The sequence below is a fragment of the Chrysoperla carnea genome, chromosome 2 (assembly GCF_905475395.1).
Source record: "Chrysoperla carnea chromosome 2, inChrCarn1.1, whole genome shotgun sequence".
NCBI lineage: Eukaryota > Metazoa > Arthropoda > Insecta > Neuroptera > Chrysopidae > Chrysoperla > Chrysoperla carnea.
In genome coordinates, this window is record NC_058338.1 from 99,193,446 (window position 1) to 99,220,996 (window position 27,551).

The 27,551-nt window shown below is 30.8% G+C and overlaps 1 protein-coding gene across 1 annotated transcript in view; it reads left to right on the plus strand.

The window, feature by feature from the left end:
* The window catches only part of LOC123293125 (histone acetyltransferase KAT2A), a 74,775-nt gene extending 53,459 nt beyond the window's left edge, over positions 1 to 21,316 (plus strand). The window contains exons 13-14 of the mRNA XM_044873841.1: positions 13,516 to 13,740; positions 21,205 to 21,316. Of these exons, the coding sequence (XP_044729776.1) occupies positions 13,516 to 13,740; positions 21,205 to 21,316 (337 nt within the window). The remainder of the gene's footprint in view (positions 1 to 13,515; positions 13,741 to 21,204) is intronic.
* Positions 21,317 to 27,551: the final 6,235 nt, after the last annotated feature.

Here is a 27,551-nt window from a genome sequence, read left to right on the forward strand (position 1 = left end):
TATAACGTTGAAAATTTTAGATATATATGCGACATAGCTTTCGGTTAAACTTTCAGATAGTATTCTTAATTTTGTCGTAATAGTCGCCTGAAGAGAAAAGACACTGGAAGGTTTTATTTTATGCCTAAAACATTTCATTTTGTAAAATACCAGAAACATATTTTTATAGTTTTCAATTTTTTAGCCTTCGCTTCTCTTTTTAAATTATAATTTTTATTTCATCCCTCCATCGTACACTTTTATAGTTCCATTTTGATATTAGATGAATACATATTTCTGCAAAAGGGGGCATGTCAGGCTTCCCGAATTTATACCCATAAATAACCTTGTATGGTACAATAACGAGAAATTAAAAGTCTCACTTGTTTTATTCTGCAATTCAAAAGTAAAAATTTAAGTACTGAAATTTAAATATGTAGGGTATTTAAACAATTAACTCCGCTAGTTTTATTTCATATTTTTATTACATGTATAGTATATAATTAATAATTGATTATGTGGCCAGATTAACAACAGTGTGTCCATTGTTTGAGAAACACTTGACTTAATAAATAATAAAGTGTTCCCAGAATTGCAGAAGGGAATTTGATCAGCCGTAAAAATATCATATCGACATTGATTCATGAGCCCTGCTATAAAATAATATACTTTTTTATATACAGTGTGTATTTTACAGAACTGAATATACATTTTAGTATGGATGTGATGGAATTGCATTTCACTATATGCTTTTTACAACCATTTTATTTAACTTGAAATAAATGTATGCAAATGTTGGAGTTAATCTTGCATCTGAATTTGAATGCCATTATCCTAAACCGATTGCGCTGAAATTTTGCGTAAACGTTTAATTTGGATGACAATGCATGGCTAGCTAAGTGACTTCATTCTAAATATGGCGAACCATCCAAGATGGTGGACTATTTTTTATACACCCTCATAATGGGTCTCAAATGGAAGGGTTTGATCGGTATCAATGTATTTTTATGGTAAGCATTATCTGATTTCTCATCGCTTCCACCTTATTTGAAATGCATATATTTTAATTTTATATTAAAAATTTAAATAAAGATAATATTTAAAGCACAAGCTTATATTGTACTAAAAAGTAGAAAGTTATTATTTTAGTGAGTCACTGTAAAAGCTTGGGGTACTTCGAATCATCCTTAATATTTTAAATTGATCACCTCCAGTTTTTACAAATAGTCATGTATAGAAATGTGTATGAGTGACTCATAGAAATACATATTTTCTTCATTTTAGTAAGAAAAAGCTTGCCCTTTAAAAAGTATTTTCATTTAAACTTTTTTTAGCTTACTTTCGACATAAAATAAGGTTCAATAATGTTAAAATAATGATAATTTTCTTAGTTAACTTTTAACCGGAAAAGCGTCCTTTTCTGGATGCAGAATGGAGAAAAGGCTATTATTGTGAATATTGCTAAAATGGTTGTTTAGGAAAGCTGAAAATTTGACAGTTCAAGCTAAGAATTCTTAATAATTTAAGGCTTATGTTGATAAATTATGAAAACCAGTGGTAGAGATATGTATGTGCCCCCATACCGTTTCGAGAAAAATAAATCTGTAGACCCTCTGACTTTATTATAAATATACTAGTGTGATCAAATAAAAAAAAAATGGCGTCAATTTTTAGATAATTCTGAGTTCGGAGAAAAAAATTGAATTTAGTAGATCATTATGATACAAATTGAGGAAACCAAAATCTAACATTTTTTGATGGTCGGAAGGGGTCCAAAAAAAATGGTAAAGTGGCCTAATCCGGTCTTTCGCGTCAGATACCGTCGGATTGAGTTAAAAATAAAAAAGTATTTAATAAGCTTAGGCGCCGTAAAAAGGCGAAAAGAATGAGCTGCGAATGAACCCGATTGGTCCATCGATGTCCCCACAAATTGAAAAAAACCATCGATTTTGCTCGAAATTTCAAAACTTCATAGCTCTTGTTGTTTTAAAGATTCAAAGCTGAGATTTAAATGGATTGTAGATTTTGTACCCATGAAGTATCACACACAATTTCAGCAAGATCGAATGTATACTTTTTGCAAACCGCAGCTGAATGCAAAAAACAGGACTTTTGTAAAATGGCCCTAAAAAAGTTGTGGTGCGGTAACGCGCTATTTTTTTTACGCGAGCATATGCTTCAATAGTTAAAGTAATACCTACTAAAGTGCCAACCTCTCATCTTAAGTAAAAGTTACTAAAATAATAATTTTAAATTACTATTATTTTAAATTATAACATTAAAAATAGGATGGGAGTAATTAGAGCAATTATTAAGACTATAATGTCACATAACTTCTGCCTCTTAATAATTGCTCCCATTACTCCCATCCTATTTTTAATGTTATAATTTAAAATAATAGTAATTTAAAATTATTATTTTAGTTAAAATTATTATTATTATCAACGTCGATTTTTATAGATGTTGGTTTTTTTAAAAGTTCTTTTATTTTGTGATCTTTAGAGAACCTGACTTCATTAATTAATTTGTCACTAAGTTTGTCAGTTATTCGTTCATTTGTCGCGCACATACTTAATGCAAATCATATAAGACTTATATGATTTTCTTATGGATGCCGTTGTCAGAACTGAGCCAAATTGAAATGGGACAACACGAGAAGCACCAGCTTTGAAATAAAAAAAGAATAATCAAAATCGGTCACCCAGTCCAAAGTTCTAAGATAACAAAAATATAGTAGAATTGAGAACTTTCTACCTTTTTTGCAGTCGGTTAAAAATTAAGTTGCAACAACCTGCATTAAGAAAACGTCGCTTTTCCGGGTGTATTGGGAAATTGTCATTATAGTAACGATTGATCTACCCTTTAATGAAGTTTTGCTATTATAAATTTGACCACTCTGTACACAGTAATAATAATTACAGCATGTTTAGATATTTTATGTATATCAATAAAAATATGATTCGTATTTATTTATTATTATTAAAAGATATTTAAGTAACGTTTTATGTGATAACGTTTTTAAAATAATGAATCGAATATCATCGACCCGCACTCATTGTTTTTACAAATAACAATGTTTATTTTTTAAAAACATCTTTGAAAATTATATTCAATAATTTTAAGTCTAGGAGCTAGCTATCAACACAACATATGTTTACAAAATTTAAAAAACCCCTGACAAAAGTTTTCTTCTATGGAACCCTAAACTCGCATTTAATACATATCTAAGAACACTATCCATAAAATTGCCTTTTTCCTTAAAACCTTTTTCAATCTGAGCCGATTTTTAAGATAATCGCCAAATTTTCTGGAGACGAAACCCTAAATTCGCACTTGAAACATACCTGAGAACACTCTCCATAAAATTACCTTTGAAACAAAACCAAAAAAAAAAAAAACAAAATCGGTTTAATCGTTTAGGCGGTACGACGCCACAGACAGGTAGACACACACGCATGGCGGTTTAACTTTTTTTTATTTCGGGGGTTAAAAACACATTTAGAATAATTTGGCGTTTGTTGAAATTTTTCAGCAGGCTAAGTAACTTAGTAAACTTAGTAAAAGAAACACTGAAATCACGAAAAAAATGAATTACCAAAAAAAAGAACAGATTTTTGAGATTTTTTGTACAGAACTTATTTATTTATAATATTAAATTATTAAGTATTATTCTAAGAATATTCTGGTACATTTTCATAAAAAAAATATTGAAAATTCAGCCGATGGTATTGGTGAGAACCGAGTCAAGAATTTTCGAGAAATTGTGACTACCGACTTGATGTACTTAGGTACAAGGAAGTCATGCTATGCACACATGAGATATAAATTTGTTAAAACATAAATAAATATCTTAAGCTTCTACCAAAGTTATAGTAACACTTACAAAATAAAAATAGACCAAAAAATTTGGTTTTAAAGAATGTTTGTAATATGTTATTTGAATAGATTTAGCTACTGACGATGATTCCGTTGTAATCGAAATATCGATATTTAACGAAATATAAGTCTGTTGTATGTTTTTATACCATGTATATATGAAATATACATAGTATATTAAGTTTAGTCCAAAGTTTGTAAGGCCTAAAAATATTCATGCTACGAAAAAAATTTTGGTATAAGTGTTCATAGAATCACCTAATTAGTCCATTTCCGGTTGTCCGTCCGTCCGTCTGTGGACACGATAACTCAAAAACGAAAAGAGATATCAAGATGAAATTTTTATAGCGTACTCAGGACCTAAAAACTGAGGTCGAGTTCGTAAATGAGCAATATGGGTCAATTTTGTCTTGAGTCCGTAGGACCCATCTTGTAAACCGTTAGAGATAGAACAAAAGTTTAAATGTAAAAAATGTTCTTTATAAAAAAATAAACAACTTTTGTTTGAAAAGTTTTTTTGTAAACATCACTGTTTACCCACGAGGGCGCTTATTAGGTGCAAATTTTATAGCATGCATTAATATGGGAATATCAGTGTGTGTGTAGCTATTTAAAAGTGGATATCTTTTTTTATTAACGTGACGTCAAAAAACAAACGATTGCTTCATCAACACTGTCTATACATGGTATTTCAACAATTAACTCAGTCAATTGTTTGTTTTCACTTGTTTTAATTAAATTTTTTAAATAAAATTTCTTAATTTATAATTTTATTTTAAGTATCGAGATATTTATTTCAATAACTATGCGCAGCTAATTTCACAGCGTGAACAAGACTGGGTGACGTAAATTTTCCACTTGATCACAAATAATTATAAAAGTATGCTCTGGTTTTACGGCTATAGCAAGTTAAATCAAAAATGATTCTCATAATCTAAAATATTTTGCAGGATTGCGAGATATCTGAAAACAATAATAGAAACTGTTAGTATTTCGCATAATTATCGCTGGTTTTGTTTGTATATTTAAAAGTATCCATTCTGCTCCCAAATGTTGAACTTTGAATAAAGTTTGCATTTGGTATTTGAAACAACAGAAACCTGTTACAGAAACAGTAAGTATCAAATTTTGGATGTTTTAGTTGACGGACTATTTATGTAAGTAATTGTTTGTATTGTGTTGTATATTTGGATGGTAAATGATGTTTTTACAAGTAGATGTATTTAAAAAATACAAGTGTTAATCAAATAAAACAAATCATACCCAAAAAACAACAACTTAACTCACGTAAGTATGTGCACTTTCAATTATAATTTTTGGTTATGGTATTGAATATTAAACCGGTTCGATAAAACATTTTACTGTAATCGCAATTTTTATTAAATAAGAGCATCATTTTCTTTGTTGTGCAGATTCATGTTCGAATCAGACGTATCCGAGTATATTTTTAAGATCTCAGCGCCGCAATTATTAAAAAAATGAACTCTTCATTAGGTCAATCATCATTTTTATTGAATAACAAAGGAAAGAAACAATTGACTGACTTAATTGTTGACATACCCTGTATAGTCAGAGTCGATTACCAGAGTATGTTAATACAATCTAACATTTTAAGCAAATAATAATTGTAACGTTAGCAACTAAATAATAGCGGGCACAGCACGCTTTTTGTTCTATAGATCAAATAATCAATAGAAATTTAAATTTTGTTATCTCACAAAACGCGCACAGTAAGCGATTTTCAGCTGTAGAACACATCCGGTTAATTAGTCCTATAGTAGTCCCATAATGTAACATGAAGTATTATGTAAAGTCATAACGCTTATATGAGTTTTATTTTATGGAGCAAGAAGCGCACAATTTAGGCATCTGAAATATCGCGAAGCGTTAATGAAGGCGGGACGTGCTTTCGCCTATAGGATGCGAAGTGTTATAAGAATATAACGCGGAACATTATTGAATAGCGCGCCAGGCGCGCTTTTTTTGCTTTAATATTATTGTTGGATCTATTTCGATTTACTAAATTCTTAGATAATACAACTAACGAAGCTTTTTTTACAGTCCACGGGGCGCGCTATCTTACAAGCCAATAAGCAATATTTTATACTTACCTCCCTGAAAATTAACCCCCATCCCGAACCAAATCCATCCCCCTACATTTCCTCCCAAAAATGACTCTATTTCTGGTCGACTGGTGTAAATCCCAACTTTCTAGCTTGTATAGAACTGAAAATCATAATATTGGGAGGTTTTTCGATTTTCCGAGGGGTTGTGACATGTAAAATGCCATTTTTTGAATTTTTCTATTAATTTGACTTTATTTCGAGTCGACTGGTGAAAATCTCATCAACTACATTTATAGGGGAGCGGAGGGTAATGCCGTACACCTAACTTTAAACGTGTATTTCTTCGAACCTACTTAATAGAATACAATGCATTATGTACCAAGCTATCATAAATTTATTCTAGTTTTATATAAATAATCCATAATTGATAGTGTCCAATATGACAGTGTCAAAATCAAATTATTCTATAAAGTTATTTGTGCGGAATTACCCGAGACTTGCGTCTAATTCCGTACATAATTTTAAGAACCTAAAAAGCCTGAAAAAAGGTATTTTTTCACAAATAAAAAAAATAATTTTAATTAACTGTGGGTAATCTTTTATTTATTCACAAAATACACAGATATAATCGTCCGCGTGCAGAAAATTTCCGCATTTGCTTTCTATCGCATTAATCTTTCTATATTTTGTTCGGTGAGCTTAGAATCACTGCTTTTTCTGGAGACATGAGTTCTTGTGATATTTCTGATTCTAAATTTACTGCTTCTTCTGGTGAAATGAGTTCATGTGATATCTCTGATTCTGCATTTACTGCTGCTTCTGGAGAAATAATTTCATGCAATGCTTCATTGCGGGTAATACCGTACAGTGTACGGAAATTCCCGAAACCAAATTCAAATTTCAAGAATGAGTATTTACCTAAAAAAAATTCAATAAAGGGATTCTTTGATCAAAATCTTATTATAAAGATATTTATAGTCCGAAATATAATAATTTCATTATAAAATTTTAAAAAAATAGGTACTTACATCTTATTTTTTGATGTATAAAAGTTGTAAAAACGAGCGCCAAATCACATAACATCTATTTATACCAAAATTATTACCCTTAATAACACAGTAACTTAAGAGGCTACACTAACACCACTGCGCTAATGATTGACACCAAGCAAACGCATCTGTTTTCGTTTTTGAGTTTTGTGTTTATGGATGGACAGACGGACAGAGGGAAATACCAAAATTTTGTTCGTATCATCAATATTTCTAAACGTTACAAACTTGGGACTAAAATTAGTATACCTTGATAGATATATTTCATATATACTGGGTATAAAAATAATGTTTTCTGAAAATTACAATTACTATTTAGGAAAAGCTGCAAGAAAAATAATAATTTTATTAATTTCCATAGGAACTAATGTTAATTTACGGTAACTTATATTCTGAAAAATAATTTTCAGACAATCTTTTTAAATTAATTGAGACTTCTTAATATGTTTACGAATTTCCGAAAAATTTAAGTTAATTATCAAATATTTAGTTTTTTATGTTGTTGTTTTTTTTTTTTTAACAAAATTAATACACTGCCGTGCCCTTAAAAATGTATAAATCCTGACACAATTGATCAGTTTGGTTTGAGGCACAATTGATCAGTTTGCATATTTGATCAGTATGTAGAGTAGTATAAAGTATAAACTGTCTAATGAACCTTCTTCGGTCGGTGCAGTTGTAATTAACCTTCATAGTAATAATATTACACAATTGAATGAACATTGGGGGTGTATAAAGGTCTTAGCTGCCGCTTTCTCCCCTCGTACGTATACACCTATATCCTAATAATTACTACAATTATTATAAATTCTAAACATAATTATAATGTTAAAAATGTATTATTATTACTGTTATTAACAATTAAATAATATTATTAACCGCAATTCAAACTTATGGCAGTTTAAATAATCACTTTTAGCTATTTAATTTAATTTCACTTCACATCTTTAGACACACTCACTTACTGCAGCAAAACGTATAAAATTTAAACGTTTTGTTTTGTTTAATTATATTAAGATTTATAAAAACATTAACATGAACTATAAATGTATGTAAAGGATGACCAAAAATTAACACAAGGTATTCTTAATGCAGAAACAAAGACAATGTGACAACGTGAAAAGTTTAAAGGATTGCATATTTTGTTTATTATAAAAAAAAAACTTTTACAAAAAGAAAACCAACTTCAAAAGAAAAACTTTTCCAAAACAAATTAATATGCACTAAAAAGTAAAAAAATAATTTGGACTCCAAAAATAACAATAATTTTAACTACATTATATTATCGTTCTTTTTTTACTTTTTAGCGCACATTAATTTGTTTTGGAAAAGTTTTTCTTTTGAAATCGGGTTTCTTTTTGTTAAAAGTTTTTTTTATTTTGTTATTTTTAGTGAATCTGAAGAACACTAACTAATTTGTTATTAAAAATAGAATAATCGAAATCGGTTGGCGTGATATTGAGTTATTCGTTCTCTTGTCGTGCATACTTAATGCAAATTTAAGACTTTTATAGTTTTCTCATAGATTCCGTTATCAGAACTGGACCAAAATAAACTGGGACCACACGGGACGCACTTTCAAATAGGTAAAGAATTATCAAAATCGGTTCACCCACTGGTAAGTTCTGAGGTAACAAAAAAAAAAAAAAAAAAAAAAATACAGTCGAAATGATAGCCTTTTCTTTTTTTTGTTTGAACTCGGTCAAAAATAGGATATACTTTTATGACGCCACTAAGTTTAAAAAATCGATTTTTTTAATAACACAGGCAATTTATACGATCTGAATGGAATTTTTTTTGAAACCGACTAATTTTGGATTAAGCTGTTCATCCTTGATGTAAGTTTTTCGCTCCCATTCAGCCTTTTACCAAAGACTAGGATCTGGACGCCACAACATTGAAACCTATTAATGCTTCATAAAATTTGAAAAGTTTGATACAAATTTGATACTAAGTTTATCAAAATGGGATATAATTAGGATCTGATTACTGAGCCAAATTGTATTTGAATGGATGTTTTTTTTGAAACCTACTTATATTTTGGGTCAAGCTTTTCATACTGGATGTAAGTGCTTCGCTGCCATTCACCGTGCGAGATATTGGAACCAGGATCTCATAATCTTCAAACCGATTAAAACTAGTTTCAATTTGATCATAAATTTGAAAATTATTACCCAAATTAAATGGGATTACATACTAGGTTTATGAAAAGAGGATATTATTTGGATGAAATAGAGTAAAATTAAAGTTTTTGGATTTTGATGACGTCATAAAGTTCAAAAATCTATCTTTTTCAACACGGCTAAATTAGATTAAATTTGGATTTTTTTTTTGAAATACAATAATTTGGGTATGATTTTTCATCTTTTTTAATTTCTTGTTAACTGTCACCTTTGTCCTAAATTTCGGAATCAGGACTCAACTCAAGTAGGACTTGCATTACCAAAATCCGATATTATTTGGAAATGACGATTAAGGTAATTTGTTTGTTAACAGAGTCAAATTTTATCCGATCTAAATGTAAATATTTTTTAAAAACCACTAAAGGTTTGTAAAACATTTAACTTTTATGTTAGTTTTTTATTACTTTTAACCCTCACACGGTTAACTTGAGTTTAGATCATAACATATTTCATAGCATAATTTATTTATTGATAAATATTAAATCAAAAAACTTAATTGAATTAAATTGTGGTTTGACTTTTGAGTTCTAAGTATAGAGTATGATTGACGACTATGAGTCTGATGACCCTTCAAAATTATTAGTTATGGGTCCAAAAAAAGCTATGTTATTACTAATTTGAATACAAACTAAACATCTTCTGTATATCTCGTCAGCTCTCGCGTCAACCGTTCGGGAATCTTTTGTCACGTGATGAGAGATTTGTTCATGTGTTCTGCACATGCATCAAATATTTCGCGAGTAAATCATAACCTCTTTGTAAATCATAACCTCTACATAATTTTATATTATTATTTTTTTTTATGCACTCGCTAATTAAAGATAGTTTGATCACTAGACTGGTATATCTAAATTTTTCGGGCCAAATCCAAGATACAGCCTTCTAATACAAGTAAAAAGTCGGAAATCTTCCGTGAAATTCAATGGACCATTTTTTACACTTTTAAAATACAGTTTTACATTGAAAAAGGCGGCTAAAGTTGGTTCAAAACGGTTTTTTTAGTTTAAAAAAAAGTTTAGAGTAATAGTTTTAAGGTTTAGTTTAAAAATTTAGTTTAAAAAAACATTCGCTTATCAAAAAAAGTTTTGTACAAAAAATGTGTAACTTTTTATTTCGGATCGATCTAGCCTAGCCCTATGTCAAAAAATTAAAAAGCGGTCTAGGTGCGACTCGAAAGGTCCATACGACTAACTTTGGACATGGGAGGAACAACATTAACGTCAACAATGGCTCTGCGCTATCTGGGGGTAATGATAGACGAGAAACTATCTTTCCGCGAACACCTAGATAATGCATGCCAGAAAGCCAGCAAGACGGTGTCCAGCCTAGCAAGACTTATGACGATCACTATGGGACCAAGAACCAAAAAGAGGAGAGTCCTCCTGGAAGCAGTTCATTCGGTACTGCTTTATGGAGCAGAAATATGGGCAGACATACTAAAGCAGAAGACTTACCGGCGGAAAATGGCAGTAGTGCAGCGGCGAGGCGCTCTCAGAGTTGCCTGCGCCTACCGTACGGTTTCCGAAGCGACTGTATTAGTCATTGCGGGAGCTGCGCCTATCGACCTACTAGCGTTCGAGAGAAGGAGGCAAGAACGAGGATAAAAACTGAAACGCAGCAAGAGTGGAAGGACCGATGTACTTCGGGAGAGACGGGCAGATTGACGGCGCGCCTGATTCCGGACATAAACGTCTGGCTCTTTCGGAAACACGGAGACACGGACTTCTTCTTGACCCAGTTCTTGACGAGCCATGGCCAATTCAACGATTATCTCTTCAAGATGAGACTACATGACAAGCCGACATGCAAATACTGCCCGGACAAAATTGACAACGCCGAAAACACGTTCTTCGAGTGTGCACGGTGGAAGGACTACAGAAGCAGCATCGAAGAGATCATAGGCGCCAGGCTCTCCCCCTCAAGCCTGGTGACCTATATGATCAAACAAAAAGAAAACTGGCCAGCTGTCGCAGCATACGCGCAGCGCCTCTTAAAGAAAAAAATCGCAGAAAGAGACCAGTAGCCAGGAGTAGGCGTCGTGAGACGCTGCACAGACTGGATTGAAGTAATGCTAACGCGGTTCCAATCTAGTCCTCCCCGTACCATCTACGGGGAGAGGGGAGAGGAGTGTTTTTTTAGTGGGTAAAAATCGCCACACTACCGTCCATCGTTTAATCTGCCGCAAGATGGGCGGCGGAGTATTAATGATGGCGGCGTCTTTGAAAGATCTTTTTCGTACCTCTATAAAAAAAACAAACATACATATATACATACATGTGCACACACCGAGATCTTTTTAAAAACCATTCTATTCGACTCTAAAGGCCTTGAAACGTGGTGATATGTCAAAATTTTCAATTTGTAAAATCGGACCCATTACAATAACTATCCCACTGGGAAACGCTTGGCACTTAGTAGCCCTTAATATACTAGACCGTTTTGCAAATTTGAAAAACATTGAAAAGTTTTTGCAAAAATCGCTTTTATCGATATGAAAGACTATTTTAAATATACCAATAGCTCATATACGCATACTTTTTATTAAACGTTTCTGTGCTTAAAATTTTCTTCAAAGGTTGTCTGAATATGTGTGGGTATTGCGCGCCTGATTAATTGATCGGTGATATGAAAAAATTCGGGCGAAAAATCGGTTGTGAAACATTTTGAAATATTATATTTGCTTCTAGTTGGTAGTCATATTATTGGTGAGGTCTTAGTTATCGATGGGTGTTTTTTTCTTTTTTTCACAAATTTGTTTTGGCGTCTAGTATCTAAAACTATGCTAGAAATTTTTGTTTACAAAACACGCGCAAAATGATTTTTTGTTTTTGAGGGTTATCCGGATGATGCTAGAGTAGGTACTAAGTCAGTTGAACGTATGCGTAGATAATTGACAGAAACCCGCTCTTGAAAACGAATTTGACTAATAATAATGTGTGTATAAAGAAATTTCTTTGCTTTCGAATTTCTACTGCTATCGAATTGCAAACGGAAGAAGAAATTATAAAAATATATGGTAAAGACGCAGATCGATTGGTATTATTAACGCAGCTAGTGCTACAGAATACCAAAATATTGTTTTGTAAACCGGGAAATCGAAAATAAAACGAAAAATTGTATAATTGTATCAGTTTAACAGTTTCAAATTTCTACATTTATAACAATACGTTGGTTTATTGTATATAATACCAGGCTACGACACAAAATCCTCTTTCTTTGAAGACAACAAGACAAAAATAAAATTTGTAAAGTATTTGATGAGGAAAAGTTATGGCTTCCAAAATTGTTCCAATATTAAAGATACGCCGATTGTCGCAGATGTTGTTGACCAACTTTAGACGCTATTTTCTATATGATCCCCTACTTTAAAAGTGGAAAAAAATAGTGCATTGAATTTTACGGAAAATTTCCTACTTTTTACATGTGTTGGTTAGCTGTATTACGGTTACGATAATTTAACACTACTCAAAATATATGACTAGATTATATGTGATTATTATGGAATGGTGCTTTTGAATGAAAATGTAGAGATTCTTGCAATTTCTAAGGACATAAAGATATTTTTAAAAACGGTAGATATGTTGAAATAATCTGAAAAATTCATAATTCGAACATAGCTAAATAATATGAAGATAGATAGTTTCAACCACATTTACATACGTAGGTACTACCGTAAAATGGGGTGAATAAGGATCAAGAGGTGAATAGGGACAAAACCGAGAACCATTTTTGACATTAAATATTTGTCACTACATCTACTCAACCTTTACCATTTTCTGTAAAATAATAGTTTATTTTATTATTTTTGTTGTGGCAACACTGAATATGCTTGAAATATACTCAAAACTGTACAAATCGTCAGTTGAAAATAATAGTCAAAACTAAGCCGCTCTTATAGTGTTATTAACTTTTGTGTAAAATTTGTTTTGTAGTAAGAAGATAGATGTTTTTGTATTGTACGTTTTTTAGTGTTTTTGTACCGTTAGAAATATAAAAGGTAAGCATTATTTATTAATTAATATTAATATTATTTGTTAATTTAGCAAGCCATAAGAAATTTGGTTGTTTTTGGGGTGAATAGAGACGTCTCAAGTGTGAATCACAACAAAAGCGGGGTAAAACGGGACGAGATTAAGATGTATAGAGACGACTTATGTATGAATAGATACAGCTAAACAGGGCTGTACACTTCTGTTTACATATTAAAAGACATAATGATTTTTATGTTTATGAGAATATTATCAGCTAGATATGGTTTTCACTTTAAGGGCTAAACAGATTTATCATATTCTTTTGGTGTTGATATATTGAATGGAAATATTGACATACCTCACTTATAATTCGATGTATTTCTTTTTACAGATACCTAAGTATGCCTCGTGTGTATGTCTCAAAAAGTGAAAAACCTTATACGAGGTATGATCCTTTAATTTTAGCTGAAGCTGTAGAAACGTATAAGTTCGGAAACAAATCTCTAGCTGAAGTAGCAAAACATTTTAATATTACAAAATCTGTTTTGCACCGACATGTTACACGAAAAGTGGGCAGTCAAGGTGGACAAAGAGCACTTAGTGACGAAGCAGAACAGTATATAATAAAATATATAAATATTTGTTCTGAGTGGGGGTATCCACTTGACACGTATGACTTAAGAACAATAATAAAGGGATACTTAGATAGAATCGGAACAGAAATAAGAAGATTTAAAAATAACTTTCCCGGTGTAGATTATATAGAAGGCTTCCTAAAGCGCCACAAGCAAGAAATTTCCGCAAGAATTAGTCAAAACATAAAAAGATCTAGAGCTGCAGTATCTCCCCAAGTTATTGGGGAGTACTAAGGAGTACTTCACGGAACTTCAAAATTCGTTGAAAGATGTACCTCTATCAAATATCCTAAATTACGATGAATCTAATTTAGCAGACGACCCTGGCAAAAAGAAAGTTTTGACCAAAAGAGGCGTCAAATACCCTGAAAGGGTTATGAATCATACAAAGTCATCGACATCTTTAATGATGGCTGCATCCGCCGACGGCACACTCTTGCCTTGCTACGTAGTGTACAAATCCAGCAACATATACAATACCTGGACTACAAACGGCCCCCCCAACTGTAGATACAATCGGACGAATTCAGGCTGGTTTGACGGGAATACTTTCGAAGATTGGGTGGAAAGTGTAGCAATTCCATATTTTAATGGAAAACCGGGTAAAAAAATATTGATTGGAGACAATCTGTCATCTCATTTATCTGTACAACTTGTTAAAAAATGTAAAGAACATGACATACATTTTGTATTTTTGCCACCAAATTCAACCCAACTGACACAACCCCTTGATGTTGCGTTTTTTAGACCCATGAAAATTGCGAATTTGTGATCTCATTTATTTAATTTATTTAATTTTTTTACGATTATTGTTATTGGAATGCTTTTTTTTAATTTTTTATTTGAGAGTTTTTTTTAATATTAAAACATGTGATCTCATAGTTTACTTTTTATACATTTGTTGATTTTGAAATAAAAAACCAATAATAATTTATTACACCAGTGACAGCCCTAATAAATTTCTCTATTGACCCTTTGTTCGTCTCCATTCTCCCCAATTTCCCTAATAACCCCAAAAGCATATATTTAAGTCATTTTTGTGGAAATTGAAAAACTAATTGTATAGTTTTATATCTAAAATCAAAGACACCATAAAGACTCAACAATTTCCATCCTCATACCGTAGTATATCCGTGAAGAGATACCTTAATTTTCTTTTTGAAGTTCAGAATTGTTCCTATCCACCCCATTTTACGGTACCATTTGAAAAATAAAATTATTTATTTCGTGTTTTAGCGAGAGCAATATGCTCATAACGCGAGTGTTAACGGGATATATACATCATCCATCTTATACAGACCACCTGGCGATGGTAGCTAGCTGCTGATTAATCAAACTTGGTTTATAATAATTTTAAATGTATGATTTCAAAAAGAACAAAAAAAAGGTATCCAATATTCTACTTATATTCAACCACAAAATACGAAAAAAATTAATAAGAAACAAATAAAAATATTTTTTCTGTATAAATATATATAATGAAGAGTGGGTCAGAGTAAAGTGTGATTTTATAAAAGCTATATAAAAATCTCTCCTATAATATTCTTACGAGATTCTCTAATCAGGTACCGAAAATTATGGTCTAAGTAAAAAGTTTTCAAAAACTTTTGTATTATATGAACGGTAAGAGTACATAAGATTGTAGTGAAATGAAGTATATTTGTCTATTATTATAGCAGAGTGTAGGAATCAAAAACACAATACGTGTGTGGTTAATTTTTTATCAATGCTACTACTATAGTTGCTTCTAATACAGCCACAATATTCTACTATATAGTTGACAATTCTTTCCGTATCCCTTCCACTTAAAATTAACGCCTAAATGTGTGATTATTTCAAGTTAAAACTATATGGAATAATTTTCAATTTTTAGACTTATTTTAAACATATAATACTCGTAGATATAGTTTTTCATAAAGCTGGTTATATTTCTACTCAGCCAAAAGAAGTGAAAAAGTTCCATATTTTGTAAATTTCTAAATATATTGTAATCAAGGAGCAACTATCTTAGAAAAACAAAGTAAACTCTAGTTTGACTATGAAGACCAGTTTGAAGCATCCCTATATTAAACAAGTGTAAACAAACAAAAAGTTAATTGTTGAAATATCCTGTATGGAAAGTGTTGAATGTTTGTGCTTGCATTATTTATAATAAATAAGAAAAGTTTAAAAAACCAACAAAATTATGGTGTTTTGATTTTAGAAAATTTAAAACCGAACCGTGACGCCTACTTTTACATAGAATAATTTAACATACGTTGTTAGTCCTACCTTATGTAGGACGGTAGAACGTGCGTCGTGACGACTCACTTTCGTATAACACTGTTAGTGTGTGTGTAAAACACATACGTTAGACAATTCGTATATCTATCTCATTCACACTCATCACCAAAGTTGTGTCCTAATTTACGACCTCACGGGCAAACAGTGATGTATATCCAGACCCAATTGTCGAATGTTGCTCATTTACAAACAAAACCTGACTTTTTACGTCCTGAGCAAGCTATAAATTTCAGTATAAATATTATCGTACATAAAAAATGAGAACTCTAGGATATTTCGAAATAAATTTCGATTTTTGTCCCAATCTTATAGATCAGTTTTTTGTATTTTATAATTACGCATTTGGACTACCAAGTAATCATCATCAGTATGAATTAGCTAATCGTAATTACTCTTATTATGGATGTTACACGTTGCTAATTTCTTGGTGGACTGCACATTGGTATTTTCGTGTACCTACAATTAAAACTGTTGAAAGTATCTGTGAATTTTGAAGTGTCAGTGACGCCAGCCAATCAACTTCCTTCAGTTGACTAGTGCTTGGCCAATGAGCATGATTTTTATGCGCAAGCCTATTCGAGTATTTTTTGACGGTTTTGTAAACGGGCATTTCATATTTTGTTTAACTAGTTTTCGCATGACTATGCAAAATTAAACAACGCTGGCATTTCATATTTTGTCTAACTAGTTTTCGCAAGACTATTTAAACTTAAAATACACGGGCATTTCATATTTTGTCTAAAAAGTTTTCGCAAGTCTATCAGTAATTAAAGTAACACGTGCATTTCATATTTTTCCTAGCGAGTTTTTGCAAGTCTATTGTTAATTTTAGTGACACGGGCATTTCATGTTTTGTCTAACTAGTTTTCGCAAGACTATTGTAAAATTAAACAACACGGATATTTCATATTTTGTCTAGAAAGTTTTCGCAAGTCTATTTTAATTTAAACAACAAAGGCATTTCATATTTTGTCTAGGGAGTTTTCGCAAGTCCATTGTTAATTTAAGCGTCACAGGCATTTCATGTTTTGTCTAACTAGTTTTCGCAAGACTATTGTTTATTAAAATAACAAGCGCATTTCATACTTTGTCTAGAATGGTTTCCCAAGTCTATTGGTAATTAAAGTAACACGTGCATTTCATATTTTGCCTAGCGAGTTTTCGCAAGTCTATTGTTAATTTTTGTGGCAAGGCAATTTCCTATTTTGTCTTGAAAATTTTCGCAAGACTATTGTTAATTAATGCGGGCATTTCATACTTTGTCTAGAAAGTTTTAGCAAGTCTATTTTAATTAAAATAACACGGACATTTCATATTTTGTCTAGAAAGTATTTATCTTTGCTTAATTAATGTAACACAGACATTTCATACTTTGTCTAGAAAGGTTTCGCAAGTCTACTTATATTTTAGTGACACGGGCATTTCATGTTTTGCCTAACTAGTTTTCGACTAAGAAAACTACAATTTACTTAAGACTATAGTAAAATTAAACCACATGGACATTTCATATTTTGTTTAGAAAGTTTTTGCAAGGCTATTGTAAATTTATAATAACATGGGCATTTCATTTGTTGTTGTTGTATAGGGAGTTTTCGCAAGTGTATTGTAAATTTTAGTGACTAGGGCATTTCATGTTATGTCTAACTAGTTTTCGCAAGACTATTGTAAAATTAAACAACACGGACATTTCATATTTTTTGTCTAGAAAGTTTTGCACATATTTCGTTTCTATGCCGAAATATAAAGCCAGAACTTTTTTTAAAATCAACTGTATAATAATAATTAACTACAGATACTTTTTAAATAAATAATTGTGGTTTTCAGAGGTTACTTGTAAGTAGGTACTTGCTGTACTCATGTAAGGTAGCTAAGTTTTTTTGTAAGTTCTTTATCTTTAATAGGCCGTCAGCCCATAACAAAGTGAATTTTCCATGATTCCTTTCTTCTACCTTTATGATCATTGATAAAGTTTGATAGTGAAAAAATGCAATATGAAGTTTTGACTGTAGCTCGTCGAATGTCGAATTTATGGAAATCGAGATTTTTGGTTTTTCAGACGATTGTCGTGAAAGGGATGAAAAATGGAGTATAGTTGTAAAAACAAATGTAAAGTTTCTTCTTTCTTTCAGTTATTATTATTATCTTTTATAGCATACGGCAGATCGAAAATAATCCTTGATAAATGTGATATTTAAGAAACTCCATAAATTTGATTTTTAGCCAAAGCTAGAATTGCAAATTTCTTTATCAGGAGAAAATTTACTTTTATCAATTTTTTAAAAATAATATGTATTTTATAACGATTTCCATGACAAAATTAGTAATTTTTTCATTATTTTGGTCTACACTCATAATTATTACAAGTTTATTGAAAATTTGAATACATTACAATATTAAATCATTATGCCAGTTTATACATTCCATAGCACACTAGGTATAAAATCTTATCTTATATATTTAAACGAGCAATTCTTGTATATATATATATATATATATATATATATATATATATATATATATATATATATATATATATATATATATATATATATATATCAACGATCTTGGAAATGGCTCCAACGATTTTCATGAAAATGAGTATGTAGGGGTTTTTTGGGGCGATAAGTCGATCTAGCTAGGTTTCATTTATCAGAAATGTCCTTTTATCCGTCTTTTCATGAAAAATTCATCAGACATCTATTGGTGTATAACGTAGTTAATGAAATACAATGCAAATTATAACATAACAAAAAGGAGGCGTTTGAGTAGTCTAAAGTGAAAAAAATTCATCAGACATCTATTGGTGTATAACGTAGTTAATGAAATACAATGCAAATTATAACATAACAAAAAGGAGGCGTTTGAGTAGTCTAAAGTGAAAAATATGACTCTTGCTGACATCTATTGGCGAATAACCGAGCAAAGTCATCCAGATATTTAAATCTTAAACTTGTAAAATTTTGAATGAAGACAAAAATAATGAAAAAGTTAAAAATGTGAATTTTGTCATTGAAATCGGTATATAGATAGGATTAGGTTAAAAATTATTCTAAGAAATTTTTTCTTAAAAATTTTTTTCGATATGTCTGACGGTAGGCAAAATATTAAAATCGGCCCCATTTATCAATTTGTAGTAGGCTGAGCTTAAAGTTCAGATTTCGGTATCGTAAGTATCCTTAAAAGTGTGACCCATCACACTGTATAAATGTAAATTTCAAATCGATATTCCTATAAATAACGAAAATCTGGGGGTGTCTTCATTTTAAATGCCACACACTGTATAAAGGGCCTTTCTTTTAAAATGATTTAAGGGCTGATATCTAGACAGCTGATACAACGCGCAACGCACCTTACCTGCAGGGCTGTAGGATTAAGTGATTTATGAACACGTATACCAAAATTTTGTTTGAAGCATCAATATTTCTAAGCGCTACAAACTTGGGACTAAGGTTAATATAGGTACCTTGATATATATTTTATTTATACAAGGTATAAAATCTCCCCCTCCCATAATTACCCCGAAATTCTTCGAAAAAATTGTCTCTCTCCAAAATTCCCCCCTTCAATTTTCCCAATTACACTTCTCACGAAAACCTCCCTCAAAATTCACCTCCCAAATCTACTCCGCCACAATATTCTTCCAACAAAACAATTTTTACCCACTTGAAAATCTATTATCCAAGAATAATGGATAGATTCATTAATAATGAGAGATATTGATAGATTCAAGAATGAAAATAACGCAGAAAAGGCGCTTAATGCGAGTAATTCAGATTAACAATTTACAATAAAGCTTCGATAGAAGCTAGATATTCATAGATCCAGGAATGAAAATAAGGCAGAAAAAGCGCACTGAGCGCGCTTTTCAATAATACTTCGCGCTATATTATCCAAGCATGATGGACAGAAATCGAATTTGTTCTATAGGCAAGATTTGTTCCGAAAAATTTAAATTCTATTTAACATAGCCTCATTTATTCTACAGACCAAAAAGTGCGTTGCGCACGCTAATAATTAGAGTCGAATATTACAATTATTTTTTACTTAAAATGATTCATTGTATTTACATCCTCTGGATTCATTTGATATATTTATTAGCTTCTCTATTGATGTAAATTTAGTATTTTAAACTTATCTTTATGAAATATAATGCAAACACTGGTAATCAACACTTCCTCTACAGAGTATTTCAACAATTACCTCAATCGATTGTTTTTCACTTAATTTTTCTTTGCGTTGGAATTTAATTCGCTAGCATGAACCTTTATGGTAAATGTTTTTAGAATTTTTTGTTGTATATTTTGTAATAAAAAAAACTATATTATGATAATTATTTTAAATGGTGATCAATTATATTTTTGTAAATAATACGAATTGTTTTTTATGCCTTATTATTATGATGATTAAATACACCACTTTGTGAAATATTTATTCCTAACAGTACATAGGGAAAAGGCTGAAATAAATTATGGGGTGAGATTTAAATATATACTGGTAGCTCAATTGGTTAAAGCGTAACCATTTCCGTTCGCGGTATGCCTAGGGTAGCGGGTTCGATCCCCGCCGTCACAACACAAAAATTAATTTAATTAATAGTTGTGATGGGCTGGTGTATCACAATGGGCTCTACAGCCTACGATTGTCCTTCGTGGACATCCAAAATATTCTAACCTAACCTATGATATAATATTTATATATTATTTAGGTGATTCCATATGTGACTGGCACTACATTTGATTAAAACTGTCTTTTTTATTTTGCGTCATATTATAAATACTATGGCTTTAGTTTTCTGATTGTGTCTATATTTATCCCTATGTAGGTAAAAATGTGGTCATAAAACTTAATGATATATGATTTATAACAAAATGTAATGTTAATAAATGTAATCAAGTGCGTGCCTTCAGAGAAAGCTGCGATTAAATAAAAGTGACTTTGCTACAGCGTCAGTTTCGAATGAAACGACTTTGTTCTCAACCGGCACACAATCTTACGTTGGGTTAATAATTTTTCACTCAATAAAAAAGCCTTCTTTTTTATTGCATTCTGTTTGAATACTATTAACTTGACATAAGAATGATCTCCGACTAAATTCCCGCTGTGAAATTACCGTTTCACCACTGTGAGAAAAACAATCATACTCGAATATGCGTTTATTCAAGCGTCCTCGATGATAAGAAATCAATAGTGACAACCGAATATGATATGCGTCCAATTAAGAAATGCATAACAACAAATCGCACACCTGTACGTGCTTTAATGGTCGATTCCTAAAATTCGTTCCTAAACAAATAACAAATAACACCTTTTATGCCCCACTCTGCATATGTATACTTAAAACTTTCACATTCATTTTTTGACAAACCTCTTCGATTTACGACTTTTCTAATGTTTCGTGCAGAAGATACTTGTTTATTTTTGTGTTGTTTATTTTTAACACGAAAATTACATGTTGAAGTTAGTTACAATTTTTTAACATCATGAACTTCGTTATTAAACGAAATGGCATTCACAATAGACAAGGATATATAGATGATAGATTAAGTGGAACACCAATAGATAACCGTATATTCGATTATATTACAGTTTCCTGTAGTGAGAAAATCATGTATATATTATTTGTTTACATTATTTATAATTTATTATATTTGTTATTACCGAATAATTATAGCTTTTCACTCACACCTTTTTTATAAGGAACAATTCACTAATTGAAAGTGCTCTTTTATCTCTTACCAGTAACGAGACCGAGGTGACTGTTAGACGACTTTGAAGATTAAAGTCACATTCTAGAATCTAAGATAAGAAATGTCCCCTTTTGAGTCAAAGATTTTTTGTTTTAAAATTTTGTTAGTATTTATTAATTTTACTATATTTTTTCCCTTATCGATTGAGCGGTTAGATGCAGTCAGAGACATGAAAAAATGACAATTTTAAATAATTTTTTTTTTGCCTGTAAATAATTATTTTATTTTATAAAAGTAAAACATAGCATCATTAAATAAGGTTTCGATTTGACTTGACGGAAATTTGAAAAAAAAATTAGTTTTATTAATAGCTGATCTAGTGCCTGATCGATGTTTTTTTTTTTAAATAACAGAATGGCAGCCTCATTGAAAAAAATTTCCAAATTTTTGGGAAAAACTATCAACAGTTATTTGTTTATAAAAATCGAATTTAAACAAAAAAAAATCCTTCGATCAGGCATTAGTTTTTCATGTTTTCAAAAAGCTGTATAGATTTAATTGAAATCTACCGGGGTGTTTTCGAGCTACAGTGGTCACCGGTTCAAAAACCATAGTTTTGAGAAAAACGCATTTGAAGTTTTACACTCAATTTACGTAAAGTAATTTCAATTCCGTGGCCATATAGTAGATCTGCAGCCGTTGTAGCAGCTTACAAAATATCTATTTGATGTTGTCTACGTATTCTACCTTCTCGAGTGTTGTCGCTAGCACGCTTATTTGTCGGTCGCTTGCAGCTGCTGCTAGTTACCTGCTCTCGAACGTTCCAGAGCTCCCGAGAACCCATTACTAATTATCGAATTACTCGAAAAAAATCGATTTTTTTTGAAAATTCTGACTACACCTAACCCTTTAAAATGAACCATCCTATATATTGAAGAGTCATTGTCAAAAACAAAAATATTATGTTTATTATTCCAAGTCACAAAATAAAATAAGAATTGTTTTCAAAAAGCAAAAAAATCATCATCTTTCAATCTCAATTCCGTTACTTTTAAATGTATATTGAAGAACATATCGAACCTGAGGCCATTTAACTGAATCAGTTTACATAATCATGATAATAAGAATAATTTAAAATAAAATAAATAATATAATAATGAAAAGAAATATGTTTCTACTAGCTGTTTCTTGTCCGCTTCGCTGGACAATTGGTTACAAATATCGCCTAATGTACAGCTGTATGCACAAATATCACCTAATAATATTCTCCCTTGAACGCATTTCTTAAAATACTTAATCATCTGGCTTTGCTCCAAGGAGAACTTGTATTTACATCGTTAATAAAAGTTAAAGATATGAAGTGGAAGTCAAGGTTGTTCCTATATTCCTAAAAATATATGTGAGAACAGAAGTTAATGGTTTTTTTAACAAAAGGTGTGATATAGAGCCCATTGGGATACCATATATGTGCGTTTTCTCACATTTTCCGCTGATAATTTCTTTTATCAGCTCCTCAATTATTTTCAGAGGCTGAGTTCACCTCCTTCATGCATATACCATGCACTACACTAGCCCATCACAACTATTAATTAAATTCAGGTATAATAAAAAAGCATTAATTATTTTCAACAATAAGGTTGATAAAATTTTGTTTTGAGTCTTGGTCTTGCGGAAATAAGTCTTGATCTTTCACAGTCAGGTCTTGAACTTGGACTTGATCTTAGTTCATATAGGTATTAGTCTTGTGAAAGTGAAAGTAGTAATGTATGAGCCTTGGTCTTGGTCTTGGTCTTGAATAATTTGCAAGACCAAGACCAAGACTGGAGGACTGAGACTAATTTTGATCATTAATAGCTTGAGTAAGCCCTTTTGTTTAACTGATTCACAAATCATTTTTTAACCATATGAGTATACGGAGGTAAATAAAACATTGCCTGAAAACAAAAAACAAAACAAAAATCTCCAAAAATATAAAAAACTGGAAACCTTTAACCATTTAAATGATAAATTGAAGTTAAAAATGCCTCTGGTTAACTACTTACTTACAAAAACAGATTGTTTTATGCGTGTAAAAGTATATACTTATAGTTTGTTAAAGTTACTTCTCTTTTATAATAAAACGTACTCCGATCTTTTTGGCAATTATTATTGTTCCTCAAAAAAAAAGCCGTTACAAACTGTTTGCTTATTTATTCTTTTATAAATTGTTTATATTCTTGTCGAATGATATAATAAGGAGCGATGATTGAAGATTTATAATGTAATCATCAACATTTTTATAAATAAATAAAACGAAATCAAAATTTATTTTCCATTTCTTTATAAGAATTTGAAAAAGTTCATTATTTTTGGATAATTTATGACAACAAAAAAGGTAAAAAAGCAAACATTTTCTCGTATCCAAGAGGAGCACAGGATCATTTGATTGGACCCTGAGCTCCAAGATTAGTTAAAAATCAACTTTTTGTCGTAACTGAAGGGAGGTAGGAGCTCACTTTGAGTACATTAAGTTTTTCCAAATAACAGTCGCGGATCTAGAATTAAATTTTGGTGGGGTTCACAGGCTGAAGACAGGGATTTAAGTCTTCGTAAATGTACCTGTGAGCCCTTTGACAAAAAATTTGCCTGTTTGTTTTTTCTAATTTTCTTCTATTTGTATACATTTTTTCTATTTCCTTTTTAATCCTCGTACATCTGTCTGCGAATTTTTTGTCGTAGGGGCCGGCCTATTTCAAAAAATTGTTCGAACACTTATTTGTAAATTTTTTCTTGTTCCAGAAAATTATACTTTCTTAATTAAAACATAAAGGAAAAGATTTGAATGCAACAAGTGAAAACAATCAATTGAGTTGATTGTTTAAGTACCCTTGTATAGAAAGTGTTGAATGTCAATATTGGCATTATTTTTAATAAATTAGAAAAGTTTAAAAAACTAACCAAAATATTTTTGGTCTTCGGAGATTTTTCTAGAAGTTTCTCTCGTTTTTCGATAATCTTTTACAGTATCACTGATTTTTTTTACAGTACCTGCAAATTTTCAACTTTTTGTCTTTTATAGTTTTGGAGAAAATGGACACCAAATTTGCCCTTAATTTGCGCTTAGATTAAAATGCTTCATTTTGTTTGTGTTTTTAACCCTCGAACTATAAGAAAATGATATTACAAGTTTGACCGCTATGTATCTGTGTGTGATAAATTTTTCAGTATCTGACTTTCCAGAAAAAGTAGACTCATAAAAAGTGTGGCTTAGGAATTTTGGGGCATATTCTATAACGGGTTATAGTCACCTTAAAAATGTATTAAAAATAATAAATTTGTATTTAGGGATTTAATTAAGTAGAATAACAATTTCCGTAATTAATTATTTTATTAATAATTAAAATTAATTTATTACAATTTTTGTTTGAGAATAATAATTTTTTTTTTCATAATCATAAACAGGCCCTTTTATGATTATTTAATAATTAATTAAAATAACTTTTTTTTTATGTTCGTCGTTGAATTTATGAACTCTCAATAAATTCTTTTTAAATAATAATAATTGTTCCTTATTTAATATTTTATTAAAACCTACAAACAAAAATAGTTTTTAAAGTACCGAAAAGATTCCGATAATGGTGTATGAATAATGAGAGAATTTTACGAGTGATTCTATCTACTTTGATGAGGGTGTATTTTTTAGAGGTTCACATCTTTGAGTTGGCAACAATTTTTTGTTTAATAACCGATTTGACAGCGAATTAGTTTCATTTGGCATTTCATAGTGAATAGACTCAGGTCAGAGCAACGCTTGCAAATTTTTAAAATTTTTTATTTTGTTATAAATTTATGAAATTTGTTATTAATTTTATTTGATGAACCTGTTAATTGACCTTCAAAATCTTGTGATCTAACCTTATTAGATTATTTTGGCTATCTTATGGGTATATGTAATGTCGCTTGGCTGCGCCTATCACCCAGAGGCGGTTGAACACTTGGGCAACATTCGGCGAGTTATTGGTAAGATACAATCTCAAATGCTTGTGAAAAGTTTAACATGACGGCATAAAATGGCAGTTTCATTGATGTTACAAATACTTGTCTTTGTTTAATTTTAATTTAAAGTTGTGAATCTCGAAAAATACCATATTAATCACGTGGCATTTACCAAGACTGGTAAAGGTCGTTCAAAACGAAATGAGACCGAATAAGAGAGAGTGTAAGTGAAGGTATATGTATATGTAAGTATATTGGATTAAGAGCCAGATCAAAAACAAAATTGTTGAACATACTAAAGCTGAGGATTTTTTATAATGATATCATTTGAGGATTTTTTATAATAGTTGTGTACACCCACACATACTGCCGCCAGTTAAGCGAACCGAACGATAGAACAGGAGTCAAATATGTGTTATCGGTTATGATTTCCGTGTTGAATTTACTAAAGCTGAAAATGGGTATACATATTGTATATTACATATAAATAAAAGTTGTGACTGTCAATCAGTTAAATGTTATAACAGGGTTGGTCAGCCAGCCCTAATATATGTGCCATAAATAAATTAGATTCAGTTATGATTGCCATGGTATTTAAGGTAGTTCCTCCGCGACCGTCCAGTCAAAAAGTTTTGGACTAATACTATCATTCAGTGCATTAACTGTGGTATGACTATTATACATATAACATATATTATTTTCAAAAGACTGTAGTTCCTCACTACTGATTCTAGTATACATATAAGCACACACACTATGACATATGCCTTTAACATTAGTCTTCATATCTTTTCCACAAAAATCATCGCTAAAACGAGTTATTTATTTAAGTTTTTTATCGAAACTATATGGTAAATAATTTTTATTTTTATTTATATATTTTCTAAATATAGTATTCTACATTATATTAGTTTTTCATAGAGATGGTGGACGTCATTCATTGGTAAATAAATATAATATTTGTAAATTTGTGTATTTTTATACACTTCTCCCATGTACACGTACAAATTGCGTCACTTTTAATTGCTAATATCTCATGTATGGCATGGTAAATCATCTTCTAATTTTAACAGCAAGTGTATTATGAATTAAATATTTTATATTCTGAGTTTTGAGAAATTCTTGGAATATCACTTTCGTGTAGGTACTACCTTAAATGAATTGATTAAAGCTGAAAATTGTTATACAGATTGTATATTGCAAATAAATAACAGTCATGACTGTCAGTCAGTTAAATTTAGAACAGAGCTGGTAAGTCAGCCCTTCTAATATTTAACAGTCTGGCTGACATAAGTGTTATTTGTACAACAATTTTTAGCTTTAATATATTCATTTGAATACCACGGAAATCATAAATGAATCTTATGTATTTATTGTACATACATAAGGGCTGACAGACCAGCCCTGTTATACCATTTAACTAACTGACAGTTACAACTGTTATTTATATGCAATATACAATCTGTACTTATAGGATTTTCCAGCTTTAGTAAATTCATTTTCATACCACGGAAATCATAACCGTTTTGATAGCATATATCTGACCCCTGTTCTATCGGTCGCTTGACTGACTGCAGTATGTGTGTACACAACTACTATAATCAATGATCTGCTTTAGTAAATTCAACAAATTGGCCTGGCTCTCCCATTATATGCACACAAGCGCTTTCCTGTGATTTATTTAAGTTACTTGTTACCGCAAGTAACAACATCTATGGAAACAATTTAATGTGTAATTTCCAGGCAGATGTTTTATTAATAATAAATAGTTTAAAGCAATATTGACCGCAGAAACAAATGAATGTATAATTACATATTGATTGACTATTTATAGAGTGACGACATTT